The sequence below is a fragment of the Hyla sarda genome, chromosome 4 (genome assembly GCF_029499605.1).
Source record: "Hyla sarda isolate aHylSar1 chromosome 4, aHylSar1.hap1, whole genome shotgun sequence".
In the NCBI taxonomy this organism is placed as follows: Eukaryota; Metazoa; Chordata; class Amphibia; order Anura; family Hylidae; genus Hyla; species Hyla sarda.
The window spans coordinates 169,596,595-169,611,540 of record NC_079192.1 but is presented as its reverse complement, the minus strand read 5'-3'; the positions used below and the strand labels follow the sequence as shown (position 1 = coordinate 169,611,540).

Here is a 14,946-nt window from a genome sequence, read left to right as displayed (position 1 = left end):
GGTCGGCTGAGGATCGGCTAAGGAAGTCCGCTGCCCAGTTGAGTACACCCGGAATGTGAACCGCCAAAATGGCCGGGACCATGTTTTCCGCCCAGAGAAGAATCTTTGACACCTCGGCTATGGCTGCCGAGCTGCGAACGCCGCCCTGTCGATTCGTGTCGTGGCGTTGTCCGACTGGACGCGGACAGGGCGGGACTGAAGCAAGGACTCCCAATGAAGAAGACAAAGAAGAATCACCCTCAGTTCAAAGATGTTTATCGGAAGAAGGGTTTCCCGGGAAGACCAGAGGCCTTGAACCGTCCAATCCCTGAACACACCGCCCCAGCCCGACAGACTGGCATCTGTTGTAACTACCTGCCAGTGGAGGGAAGAAATGATCACCCCTGAAGAAGAAAGGGGGAGCGGAGCCACCAGAGCAGAGACTGACGGATCAGACGAGGGAGAGCAATCTTGCGATCGAGAGACAGGGGAGATCTGTCCCATCGAGAGAGAATCGCCAGTTGAAGGGGGCGGTATGAAACTGGGCAAAGGGTACGGCCTCCATGGCCGCTACCATGCGACCCAAGACTTCCATGCAAATGCGGATGGAAACTGGGACCTGGGCCCGAAGGGAGCGGACTCCTGACAGGAGAGTCAGACGTTTGTCCAGCGGCAAATCCGAGCAGAGGCCATGTTGAATTTAAGTCCCAAGAAGATCAGAGACTGGGTGGGAGAGAGGAAAGGCTTGTCCCGGTTGACATCCACCCGAAGTGATCCAGGGTCTGGAGAGTGAGAACCACATTCTCAAGAGTCAGGACTCTGCTGGGAGCCTTGCTGAGAAGGTCATCCAGGTAAGGAATCACTGAGACTCCTCTCGACCGCAACAGTGCTATCACTGGTGCAATGATCTTGGTAAAGACCCGAGGAGCAGTGGCCAGACCAAAGGGAAGGGCTACGAAATTGAAAATGCCCTTCCAGAACCGCAAAGCAGAGGTACCGCTGATGGCCAGGAAATATTGGAACATGGAGATAGCATCCTTGATGTCCACCGAAGAAAGAAACTCCCCTTGTTCCATGAATGCCACTACTGAACGGAGGGATTCCATTCGGAAGTGGCGGATGAGAAGATGACGCTTGAGGTCCAGGATTGGCCGTACAGAACCGCCCTTCTTGGGGACCACAAAAAGATTGGAATAGAAAACCCTGAAAACGTTCCCCTGGAGGAACGGGGACAATAACTCCCTAGAGAAGCAGGGACAGGAGGGCCTCCCGAAACTGCTTCGCCAGAGAAGGAGACCGGGGGCCCGGGACTGAAAACAAAAAGAAAACGATTCAGTATCCGTTGGACACCACGACCCTGACCCAAGAGTCCTGAATGTGTGTGGTCTAGATGTCTCGAAAAAGTAAGAGACGACCTCACACCCGAGAAAAATCTGCGGGTGGGGGCTTCACTTCATGCGGAAGTGGGATTGTGGATTGCCCGATTTGGCCGCAAAACGGCCGGAGCGGTTGGTATCCGGCTTCCAAGATGGGCGCGCCCGGAACGAGGGAGCATTCTTGTCCCGCGAAGGCGCCTGCCCAGACCCCTTATTGGGGCCAAAAGTCCGAAAGGACCAGAAAGAAGAGGACTTCCTTTGGGAAGTAGAGCGAGACGTATTTTGAGGCTACTCCTACCCCCTGTCGCCTCAGAGATAATCTCATCAAGGCGCTTACCAAAAAGACTGGTACCAGTAAAAGGAAGCTCGGTGAGAGACCTTTTGGAGGCGGCATCCGCATCCAACGCCTTAAGAAACAAGGAACGGCGGAGGACAGCTAGAGGACCCACAGCAAAGGCAGCACAACGTTCTGACCGTATGGAAGCTGCACACAGAAAGTCCCCAGCTTTAGAGCATTGGAGAACCAAAGCAGACAGATCCTCTGGGGGGGATCCCGCTAGGATACCCTGACGGAGTTTGAGTACCACACCGACAGGGCCATGGACACAGCCTGCTGCTTCAGAGGCAAACTTTGCCAAGGACTCACCTTCTTGTCCGTCGGATCCTTGAGAGCAGCCGCGTCTGCTAGCGGCAATGTAGTAGCCTTAGAAAGGCGGGAAATTGGTGGATCCACCGTGGAAGGGGAAACCACGTTAGAGACAAGGTCCCTGGCGAATAGGTAACGCACTTGACCCTTCTTCCTTCCCGGGAACCTCTTGTCCGGTTGTTTCCATGCAGATTCCAGAAGGGTGTCAAATTCAGCGTGAGAGCTGAACATTTGAGGTGCTGGTTTAGCACGATGAAAGGATACTTCAGGAGCACGTCCGAAGATCCTGGGTCCTCTAAATGAAAGGTTTCTTATGGCCGCAACCAATGTGTTCACCGTTACAACTGTATCAGAGCGGTCCTCTTCAGATGCCGATTCGGAAGCCTCACCCGCCAGTTCACCAGGAGAATGTGGACGAGTGGAGGCAGCCCTGGAGGAGGGCGACCCTGATCGGGTACGCGGCTCTGGCTAGGATGAGCAGCGACTCCAGGAACGTCCTCTGGAGCGACGTTTGTGACCAGATGACATGGGGGGAAGGGACCCAAGAGGGGAGCACCTATGTCTACTTGAAGACTCAATGGAAGAGTCAGAAGAAGTACCCCTAGTATGCTTGGCATATGGAGAAGAGGAGTGGGATCCTATAGAGGGCCGCCACATCACGGGAGGCCTCAGCCACCGAACGGGAGACTTGAGTCAAGTCATCCATATACTGGGATAGGGAAGAAACCCAGGCTGGAGGGGCGGCCGAATCCACCAGGACTGCTAGAGCAGCCGGGGTTGCCAGGGGGTCTGGAGCAGGCAGAAGCAGGCAGAAGAACCAGGCATTTTGTAATTACAGTATTTACAGACAAAATGGTAAACAAATGCTCCAGATGTCTGTTTAGAGGGAGGAACAGTTCTGGGTACAGATATAATGAAAAAAGAACTCTCTCCCCCGAGTCTGTAGTCCCCAAAACAGCTGCTGTAAGGAGAACTCATTCTGTAGATAGAAAGGGAGAAAACCCAGCCAATAGCCTGAGAGGGGCGTGCCTGGAGCAGGGGCACTGTCTGACTGGCCCCTGTCACCCAATTGCGCGCACGGCGCTGATCGGAGGACGATTTGCGCCTCCAGCAAGCTCCGGCGGCCCTGTAGGCGGAGCTATAGCACCCCGGCCGCCGAAACGCCGAAGAAGAAGATAGTAATGGCGCCCGCTCCTTGCCCCGAGCACATATGTCAGCTGCATATGCGCCCGCGGGGAAGTGAGCGGGCGAGATACATGTTCGCCGGCAGCAGTCTGCTGCCAAAAGCGAAAGCAAGTCGGCGCTTCATGCGCCCGAACAGTATAAGCGCCGCGGCTGTCAGCCGCATAGTAAGCGCCGCGGCTGTCAGCCGCATGGTAAGCGCCGCGGCTGTTAGCCGCATAGTAACACACACGAGTTCATACAAGAAAGTGAACCATTCATTCCTGCCACTGCTCTTTGCCCCAGAAATAAAGATAAAGCCCCTAGTACAGGCCCGCCCCATAAACCCTGAAAGGTGGGCCAAAAACTGAGGGTCTCCAGAGGTTGCAAGTCAGCACCTAAGGGAGAAAGGAATATATAATACTCACCTCAGTCAGAAGAACTTACCTAATGGAGTCTTCTGTGAAGGTCTTCAGTCAGCTTTCTGTCACCTGCATCATGTGCGAGCGAGGCGAGCAGGGAATAGGGGGACCCGGACCCATGAGGTACAACCCAGGCGCTGACCGATGGCGAGGGGGGGGGGTGAACAGCGCATATACGCAATGTCTGTGCCCCCTTACTCGCAATGGGGAAACAGTGAGCCGCAGTTCCTGAGTCCCCACCTGAAAACATGAAAGAAAAAGGAATAAAAAAACTAACACATTCCCTAACTAGGAAAATAATAAAACATAAGACCTGGTCTGGAGAATCCAGACCATGTCCACCTCCTTCAGACACTAAGCTTAAACTGATTACCTCAGGGCCTGGAGGCGGCTATATCCTGCTGGGAGGAGCCGACTTCTTTGTTGCCATAGTGTCACACCTCCTAGAGACAGCAGCATACACCCACAGTCTGTGTCCCCCAATGGAGCCGATAGAGAAATATTTGTTTATTAAGGAAATCTGTACAACTGAAAGAAGGTTCTAGTATTGTGTTGTGCCATCTCTAGCCTGGATACAAAATCAGATACAGTTGGGCATGAAGGCATACAGGGTCCATTTGGTATTCTATTGCACATTTACTCACAAATGTTGCAGCTTGGCCTGTAGATCTTTGTAGGTTACAGAAACTGGCTTCTCAGCTGGTCTTACAAATGCTCAATTGGCAATAAATTGGGCGACCGACAGGCCAAGTAAGTGCCGCAATATTGAGGAGGAATATCTGGAAAACCCTAGCTGTGGGCGAGCAGTATCCTGCTAACAAATGCCAGATCACATGGAAGCCCTGCCATAAGAGGCAAAATATGTGACTGCAGGATATCCTGCTCATATTGCTGAGCTGTTCGTGTCCCTCATAATGCTACTAGGGGTGACTGATAGTCGCATGTGATGGCTCCCCAGAGATGTCTGAGATTAGCATATGCTAATAGGCATATTCTAAGTATTATTCAGACATCTAAAAATGTAGTTAGTATTTTTAGGCAGAACAGGAGTGGGTCCAAAAAACAGAAGAAGGTGCAAATCTTTGTATTATCATTTTCTTTGTGTTGGTTCCACTCCTTTTTTTGGGCTAAAAATAAAGTACTAACTAAAATACTACAGGTTAACATGGCCTAAGGTGCATAATACTAATCTGAAGGAGAGACTGAGTTATTTAAACATTAAACTTCTAATCACTTACCACAAATGTATTCTATGCATTACTGTAGTATTTGGGATAAAAAAAATTTCCCCCAGAATGTCTTTATCCTAAAATATGCTTGCTGAACAAGCCTCCTTCCTGCCATCAAGTTCTGACAATAATAGATTAATGTATTCCATTACATAGTCAATCCCTTTGTTTTCAAAAGGCTAAAGCAGACACCCACAACTTCCAGCTTTACTGGGTTTATTTCATGCAAAAAGTTTTATCTGGGGCAGAACAGCCACAATGCAGATGTTTTCTATGTATTTTAAGCAATGAAGAATAAATGAAGTAATAAATAACATACATATAGAAAAAAATACTCACATGGGAATCTGAACTCTCTTTATCCAGAGTAGTAGTTTTCAAAGGAATCATCGAATTTTTCACCATAAAATTATCCAAAACAACACTGTGAAACATTTGGCTTTTGTCTCTTGTGCTCAGTTCTTTCTTGGGCAACGGGGAATCTATGTACACTACTTTACATTGTTTACCATCTGGAAAAAGAAGATGATGATCTGACATTATACTGGACACATTTTTTTTCATGTTAACATATGCTTAAGTGGCAAGAGAACTGCAAACACAAACAAAAAAATCCCAAAGCTTTTAAATGGCAACGGAACTTGGTAGTCAAGTCCCTATCAATGCAGTCGCCTTTACTAACAATGGTGACAGAATGGGTCATTCAAAAGAGCGCAATAAATGACAGCATATAAAAGGATGCCACTAGCGCCAAAAGCCTGTTCGCAGAGACCTGATGACGTGTCACCCAATCAACATAGAAGGTTAGAATGTGATTGGTTTCAGCAGCTGCCCGGGGGCCCATGGCTGTCCAAACTGTCCACTTTTCTTGGATCCCCAGCTATGTGTGCATACAGTTGAAAGCTGTTAGTGTAGGCCGCATCCTACACTGGGAGCAGAGAATGGCCTGTGCCCCGGCACAGGTGGTAATATCATTGTTAGGGGTGTATAGCACAGGCTCAGAAGACGAGTCATGTACCACCCATGTACCACCTACCTAAACATGCAGAACTTGAAAATCAAGTACACTTGTTCAAGCTAATGATATTTTCTAATTGCGGTGGCATCTTTTAGCAGCATAATGCAATGTTACACTGCAAAATTTGTTTAGAAATTGCTTTTAGGAACACGATAAGGAGTTCAAGCTGTTGACAGCTTTTAAAGGGGTATTCCAGGAAAAAACTTTATTTTATATATCAACTGGCTCCAGAAAGTTAAACATATTTGTAAATTACTTCTATTAAAAAATCTTAATCTTTTCAGTACTTATGAGCTTCTGAAGTTAAGGTTGTTCTTTTCTGTCTAAGTGCTCTCTGATGACAAGTGTCTCAGGAAAGAAGAAGAGGTTTGCTATGGGGATTTGCTTCTAAACTGGGCATTCCCCGAGACACGTGTCATCAGAGAGCACTAAGACGGAAAAGAACAACCGTAACTTCAGAAGCTCATAAGTACTGAAAGGATTATGATTTTTTAATAGAAGTAATTTACAAATCTATTTAACTTTCTGGAGCCAGTTGATATATAAAAACACGTTTTTTCTTGGATGACCCCTTTAAATTTCCCAGATTTCAATCTTATCAAGTACCTGTGGGATATACTGGAAAAACAAGTAAACAAGTCCAATCCATGAAAGCCCTACACTGTAAGTGACAGAACTAAAAGGATCTGCTGCAAACGTTTTGAAGCCAGATACCACAGGAGAGATCAGAGATCTTGTAATGTCTGTGTTGGCAGCATGAGGGGGACCAACAAAATATTAGGTTTTATTGTTTACTCTGAACTTTATGTCTATATTCTAAAACATTTATCTTACCTATACTATCAATAGTCTTCACACACAGAGGAATCTCCCATTGTTCAATGTAACCGGGAGCATGGTTGTTAAGAAGGGTAAACAGGGCTTGGGAAGTCAGCACAACCTGTGGACAGTACTTTGGGGCCAGTTTAGAAATGTTCGGATCTAAGCTTACATTCTGTTGAGAAGCAAAAAAAAAAATATATATATATATATACACAGCTCAGCAAGCAAACAAATGTGTTTACCTTACTGTAAAGAAAAACTAAACACAGAAAACATATATAAACATATTAAATATCCCAGCATTTCTTCCTATAACATTTTTTATTCTTTGACTTTGTCTCATATTACAACCCATGTGCTTTGCATAATTTATAGAAGGCAAGGGCTACAATGCAACTTTTTGAGGTGGTACAATATTAATTTTAACTAATGAGTGACAGCTGTAGTAGACAATCAGGGTAATTGAGTAATTTACAGTGATCCCTCAACTTACCATAGCTTCAACATACAGTCATGGCCGTAAATGTTTGCACCCCTGAAATTTTTAAAGAAAATGAAGTAATTCTCACAGTAAAGGATTGCAGTAACACATGTTTTGCTATACACGTTTATTCCCTTTGTGTGTATTGGAACCAAACCAAAAAAAGGAGGGAAAAAAGCTAATTGGACATAATGTCACAACAAACTCCAAAAATGAGCTGGACAAAATTATTGGCACCCTTTCAAAATTGTGGAGAAATAAGGAGATTTTTTGTACTCACCGTAAAATCTCTCTCTTGTAGCCTTCATTGGAGGACACCTTACTGATGGGTATATTCTCTTGCCACTAGGAGGCACTGACACTAAGGAAAAAAAAGGATATACCCGCCCACTGGAAGTGAGGTAATCAGTTTTGTCACAAAGCAGTAAAAGAAGCCAAAGAAATATGTACGAAGAACCCCAAAAAGAATCCCGGACAAAAAACCCAAGAACTGGAAATGGGTGGGTGAGGTGTCCCCCAATGAAGGCTACAAGAAAGAGATTTTACGGTGAGCACAAGGGGAGGGGAAAACAAGGAGTGGGCGAGATGAGACTTAGGCACTGACCATGCCCAGCTCCCTGATCCCAGTACCCCCTGTAGAAAGGGGCTTGTCAAAGTTTGCCAGGCACTGTAAGAGCAGGGAAATGCCGCTCAACAGCAATAGACAAAGTACTGGGTGGACAAGACCCCCAGGAACCCTACAATAACATATCGAGGCATGGGAGAGCCAATTAGTGGCCCCAGAAGGATCGAAACCCTGGAAACAGGAGCTGGCAAAGAAGAAAGACGAGACTACAAATGCAAGAAAGAAGCACAAAACACGACCAAGGGTGTAGAAAGGAATGCCCCCATCAGGGCAGAACCCTGGATCAGGTGGGCGCAACTGAGCCATCCTGGTCGACGTCTAAGACCAGAGAGCAGACGCCTGAGCCACCCTGCACAGGAACCCAGGAAGACACCTGGGTCGCCCCATCAGGCCCCATGCCAGAACAGAGGTGCTCAACCGCCACAGACCTGTGGAAAAGAGACCACAAGAAGGCTTGAGGCACATCCCACCAAACAGAAAGGAAGGTGGACTCTACACATGAAGAGTGTCCATAGGGACATAGACATGGTTACCCCACAACAGTAGTGGGGGACGAAGACTGTGGATGCAAAAGAAACCGCAGATAACCAAAAGTCCGTCAGTGTGGAAGACCGTCGCGGTACCCAATGGTGTGGTACAACCATGCGCCCTGCAGACCAATGTTACACCACAGAAGGGGAACAGAGAGTGCTGCTGTTGCAAGGGAATCTGCAGGAAACGCCCACACCCCATCTCCTAATGGTGCCACACATCAGGACTGCTGTCACAGATGCAAGAGAGGAAGGATGTATGTGGAGCAGGAAAAATGCAGACACAGTCTGACTAACAGATATAAAGAGTTCCAATAAACCCACAGAGACACCCGTTTTCCAACTTCCCATGGAAAGAGTCCCCAGACTTCAGCCACGTGAGCAGCAGGAAAAGGGGGATGATCCCGCAATCAGAACTACACACTGAAAGCGGGTTACCAGCCGTGAGCCGGGAGAGCGGCAAGCATGTAGAGAGGGACCTGGTAAAGTAGGGAACCCTGTGAACCAGTATGTGGTGCATAGTATAGAGCCCACGGAGCAACATGGGGTGACTCATTCGGAACTTCACCTTGGCAGTGGGTTACTTGAACTTCTGACCATGGTGTGGGTAGTGTATGGTAGTTGACCCAGGCAACCGCCTGGCTGACCGGTAAAAGATTCCTGAACGCATAGGGTCACTCTATCGCACAGGGTCAATCCAGTATGGTACTGGAGTGCGGCCGATCTGGCGGGCGACCTGGCTGTATAAGAGAGTCAGCAGACGAAAGTCAGGACGACTGGCATCAGACCCGTGTACCTGCAGGGACCCTCATCCAGATCCCTCACACCAGAAGTGCCCATACCCGCGGCAGCTCTGAAATGGGAGACCAACGGCGGAGGAAACCGTGCAGTTAACAACCTGGCTGAAGAAATACACCTCCAGGCGCTGGCGAAAAGGGGATAACAGCCAGATATGTGAACACTGTGTCCCTCTGTTGCATGTGGGAGGGAGGGGAGGTCTAGGAGCCATGGATAGTATGCCCAGCACCCTAGTAGATTGGGGGAGGCTGAGGAGCCGTGGATTGTATCCACTTCACCCCGCATAGGGTCCATAGGACATGTTGTAACACCTCCCTCCACCATAATGGAGGCCAGCCATCTTAGGAAAAACAATGGAGGGGGGAGGAGATATGGGACCCGTGCCCATGACAATGACCCCTCCACAGCCTCCCACCCTGGAGACGGCCAAAACAAAACTAGACTGCCAACCGGAAGAAGTAAACAGAGCTATGCCCGAATGTGCAGGCCGGAGCCACGTCCTAAATTAATGTGCCCTCGGAACTCTGGCCGCCCTGGAAGGAACTAAGGGGGCCGTCGGTACTTCCACAGACCACGACAGGGACTGCAGCTGGAGCCAGAGGAATTGCCGGGCAGACGCGCCGTCTGACGGGGACTTGTGCGGCCGTGGGAGGAGGAGAGACCAGTGAGCCACCTGAGTGAGGACTGGCGCAGTAAATAAACCACAGTAAGCACTAAAAAGGTAGTGGGTGCAGCGCAAAACGAGGACTCTTGGATCCCCGGCCCCAGTGAAAAATATTAACCCCGTATGGGCTCTCAGGAGAGGAAGACATAGCCCGCTAGAAAGACTCAAGATAAGCTCCCAAGTAGAAATGGAAAAGGGAGAGTGGGGGGGGGGGGCTTAAGATACTTACCAAACCCGCCAATACTCACCTACCGATTATTTCAACCAGCTATGTGTCACCTGCTTCATACCAGGCTAAGATAACATGGCGAGTAGGGACCATAGGGGGACCCGGACCCAGAGTACTACCCCTGACGCTGGCCGTTGGCGATAAGGGGTTGACGTCCCATACTCTTATGTTCCGTGCCACTTTGTCGCATATGGGGAACAGGTAGCGCCATGCTTCTGAACCCCCACCTGAAAATGAGAAACAAAAGGGAGAAAAAAAACTAAACAGCCCTTACTAGAAAATAATAATAGAAGACCAGGTCTGGAGAACTCCAGACCTGTGTCTTGCCTCCTACTGACACTAAGCTAAACTGTTTACCTCACTTCCAGTGGACGGGTATATCCTGCCAGGGAGGAGCAGACTTTTTTTTCCTTAGTGTCAGTGCCTCCTAGTGGCAAGAGCATATACCCATCAGCAAGGTGTCCCCCAATGAAGAGCGACCGAGAAAAGAATGTTTCAAGCATGTGATGCTCCTTTATACTCACCTGGGGCAAGTAACCGGTGTGGGCGACATAAAAATCACACCTAAAACCAGATAAAAAGGAGAGAAGTTCACTTTTAGTCTTTGCATTGTGTGTCTGTGTGTGCCACACTAAGCATGGACAACAGAAAGAGGAGAAGAGAACTGTCTGAGGACTTGAGAACCAAAATTGTGGAAAAATATCAACAATCTCAAGGTTACAAGTCCATCTCCAGAGATCTAGATTTGCCTTTGTCCACAGTGCGCAACATTATCAAGAAGTTTGCAACCCATGGCACTGTAGTTAATCTCCCTGGGCATGGACGGAAGAGAAAAATTTATGAAAGGTGTCAAGGCAGGATAGTCCGGATGGTGGATAAGCAGCCCCAAACAAGTTCCAAAGATAATCAAGCTGTCCTGCAGACTCAGGGAGCATCAGTGTCAGAGAAAACTATCCATCAACATTTAAATGAAACTAAACGGTACTGAACAAGACCCAGGAGGACCCCACTGCTGACACAGAGACATAAAAAGCAAGACTACATTTTACCAAAATTAACTTGAGTAAGCCAAAATCCTTCTGGGAAAACGACTTGTGGACAGATGAGACCAAGATAGAGCTTTTTGGTATAGCACATCATTCTACTGTTTACCAAAAATGGAATGAGGCCTACAAAGAAAAGAACACAGTACCTACAGTGAAATATGGTGGAGGTTCAATTATGTTTTTTTTTTTTTTTTTTTTGCTGCCTCTGGAACTGGGTGCCTTGAATGTGTGCAAGGCATTATGAAATCTGAGGATTATCAACGGATTTTGGGCCCCACTGTACAGCCCAGTTTCAGAAAGCTGGGTTTGCGTCTGAGATCTTGGGTCTTCCAGCAGGACAATGACCCCAAACATACATCAAAAAGCACCCAGAAATGGATGGCAACAAAGAGTTCTGAAGTGGTCAGCAATGAGTCCAGATCTAAATCCCATTGAACACCTGTGGAGAAATTTTAAAATTGCTGTTGGGAAAAGGCGCCTTCCAATAAGAGAGACCTGGAGCAGTTTGCAAAGGAAGAGTGGTCCAATATTCCGGCTGAGAGGTGTAAGAAGCTTATTGATGGTTATAGGAAGCGACTGATTTCAGTTATTTTTTCCAAAGGGTGGTGCAACCAAATATTAAGTTAAAAGGGTACTCTGGTGGAAGTACCAGTTTTTTTTAAATCAACTGGTGCCCGAAAGCTAAACAGATTTGTAAATTACTTCTATTAACCCCTTAACGACCAAGGACGTATATTTACGTCCTTGGCCGGCTCCCGCGATATAACACGGGGTAACGCGGTGACCCCGCGTCATATCGGGTCGGTCCCGGCATGTATCTGAAGCCGGGACCCGGGGTAATAGCACGCGGTTGAACTCCGCGTCTAAAACAAAAGTGAAAGCTGCCCGGCTGCTTAGCGTGGCTGATTGGAACTACCGCAGTGAAAATGCGGTGTCCCCATCAGCTGGGACACGAGCGGAGGTCCTCTTACCTGCCTCCAGCGTGTCCCCCTTTTCCCATAAAAAAAACACCATGTAAATAAAAATAAATATAAACATATTTTGTGGTATCGCCGCGTGCGTAAATGTCCGAACTATAAAAATATATCATTAAATAAACCGCACAGTTAATGGCGTACGCGCAAAAAAATTCCAAAGTCCAAAATAACGTCTTTTTGGTCGTTTTTCATATAATGAAAAAACGAATAAAAAGCAATCAAAAAGTTTGATCAATACAAAAATGGTACCGCTAAAAACATCAGATCACGGCGCAAAAAATGAGCCCTCATACCACCCCATACGCAGAATAGTATTCAGCAGCTAATAAGTACCGGAAGGATTAAGATTTTTTAATAGAAGTCATTTACTAATCGGTTTAACTTTCTGGCACTGGAGTACCCCTTTAAAGGTGCCAATAATTTTGTCCTGACCATTTTTGGAGTTTGGTGTGACATTATGTCCAATTTGCTTTTTTTCCTCCCTTTTTTTGGTTTAGTTCCAATACACACAAGTGGAATAAACACGTGTATAGCAAAACGTGTTACTGCAATCCTTTTCTGTGAGAAATACTTCATTTTCTTGAAAACATTTCAGGGGTGCCAACAATCATGGCCATGACTGTACAATGGTCCTTTCTTGACCATTGTAACTTGAAACCAGACTCAACATACAATGCTATGGACAGACCAGGTCTGCGAAACATGTCAACAACTGGAAAAACAGACCAATCAGAATGGGCATTTCACTGGTAAAACACCTCTATTACTGAAGTGCATGCACTAACTGGCTGTCTGGTAGTGCCCCCTACAGTACAGGGAGGTACTACATGTTCTGTACTACTCTTTACCTGTGCCAGGGTTAGCTGCTCAAGGTGAGGGCAGCTCAATGATCACGGCATCTGAAAGGTTAGTTAATAGCAGGCCATTACAGGCGGCCCCTTGCTGTTGATAGCAGTTGGAACCTGCTGTGCTCACTTCATGTACAGGGTGTAAATGTACGTTCTGATGCGTTAAGTTCCAACCCATAAGGCCCTCGCCAAGAAACTCACCGTATGTACACGATTAGCCTTCTTCACTGGAGGAGTCATCTGAGACACCTTTTTATAGGAGGTTGGCATGGGAATACCATCAGATGGAAATGTAATTTTCACAAATTTCACAGATCCCTGGAAACAATAAAAACAAGGCCCCATATTATAGGTTACAACCAAATGCTGCTACCAGTAATTACTAGCATTTAAGAGCACCTGTCACATCCCCCATGACCTCAAAACACTGACCCCAGGACCTAACGGGTAAAGAGAACAGAGTTTTGATGAGTTTATTCTCTTCCCTATGCAAAGCCGTACAGAGCAAAAAAAAAAAGAACTTTGAACAGACCACCCAGTGACTGGTATTTATAAGCTTGACTTGAAGCCATTATGTCACCTCCCCTTTGCATATCATTTATGGTGTGCCCTGTTCACAGTTCTTTTTTTTTTTTCTTTATAAGGCTTTAGGTTGGCGGTGCATCTGGGATTGCCTTGAGGAATTTTATTTGAAAAATTATCTCTTCTTCTCCTGGGAGATAGATGGTCATCAGGAGGATAGAAAGTGCCACAAAGGACCGAAAAGGAACCAATTTGGGATTATGTGCTTGGGCCTGGACTGATGTTGACAAAAAAAAAACTTCCAAATTTAGCTTCATAAATGATTTTATCCAGTCTGCTTACGAAGAGCTGGATACAAGTTGGCCTTCCATGTCTTTATAGAGAAAAATCTGTGAATGAAAACAATGTTATGATCTGCTTAAGAAAAGCACTGACCTACTCTAAGGAAGCCAAACAGAAGTATTGCCAAGCATAAGAAATTTAGTTCATCTGCCAAAGGCCCAGTTTGTATCCCATGTTTGAGCAGTTTACTCCATGTAGCCCAAAGAGACTAAGTGGAAGCAAAGTTAGATGGCCAAACTTAGTAGAGGGGAACAGGTACTCTAGATAAGGGGGTAGTGTCTGGTAGTGTTGAGCGGCATAGGCCATATTCGAATTCGCGAATATTCGCGAATATATGGACGAATATTCGTCATATATTCGCGAATATTCGCATATTCGTAATATCCTCGTTTTATTTTCGCATATGCGAACATTCGCGTATGCGAAAATTAACATATGCGAAAATTAACATTTTAAAAATTAGCATACACAAAAATTTGCATATGCGAAAATTAGCATATGCTAATTTTCGCATATGCGAATTTCCGTCCGACAGTCTCACACAGTAGTATTAGAGCCTTCTTTACACCACACAAGCTGGAAGCAGAGAGGGATGATCACTGTGATGTGTACTGTGAAGAAAAAAAAAAAAAAAAGAAACGAATATTCGTAATTACGAATGTATAGCGCTATATTCGCGAAATTCGCGAATTCGTGAATATGCGATATTCGCGAATAATATTCGAATTGCGTATGCTAATTTAGCATATGCTAAAATTAGCATATGCTAATTTTCGCATATGCGAATTTCCGTCCGACAGTCTCACACAGTAGTATTACAGCCTTCTTTACACCACATAAGCTGGAAGCAGAGAGGGATGATCACTGTGATGTGTACTGTGAAGAAAAAAAAAAAAAAAAAGAAACGAATATTCGTAATTACGAATGTATAGCGCTATATTCGCGAAATTCGCGAATTCGTGAATATGCGATATTCGCGAATAATATTCGAATTGCGAATATTCGCGAGCAACACTAGTGTCTGGCACTCTGCTTATGAAGCAGTTGTTGGCTGCAGGAGGAGAAAGTGGACTTGGCTTGGCCAGTGGAAAAGGTATGTCTGGAAAATGGGCAGGCAAAATGGATAACTAATGAGTGCAACAACTAATGCTCAAAACACTAATCTTATTGTTTCCATGTGGTCCCTTAGCATCCTCTCTGTAGGTACATCCTGTTGCTAAGTAACATGTAT

At 46.3% G+C, this 14,946-nt stretch overlaps 1 protein-coding gene across 4 annotated transcripts in view; it reads right to left on the bottom strand.

The window, feature by feature from the left end:
* Positions 1–14,946, bottom strand: part of ICE2 (interactor of little elongation complex ELL subunit 2) — a 121,107-nt gene that overhangs the window by 68,122 nt on the left and 38,039 nt on the right. For all 4 annotated transcript variants that reach the window (XM_056572701.1, XM_056572700.1, XM_056572703.1 and 1 more), the window contains 3 exons: positions 13,053–13,169; positions 6,666–6,825; positions 5,153–5,325 (listed from right to left, as the gene is read on the bottom strand). In XM_056572701.1, coding sequence (XP_056428676.1) covers positions 5,153–5,325; positions 6,666–6,825; positions 13,053–13,169 — 450 coding nt within the window. The remainder of the gene's footprint in view (positions 1–5,152; positions 5,326–6,665; positions 6,826–13,052; positions 13,170–14,946) is intronic.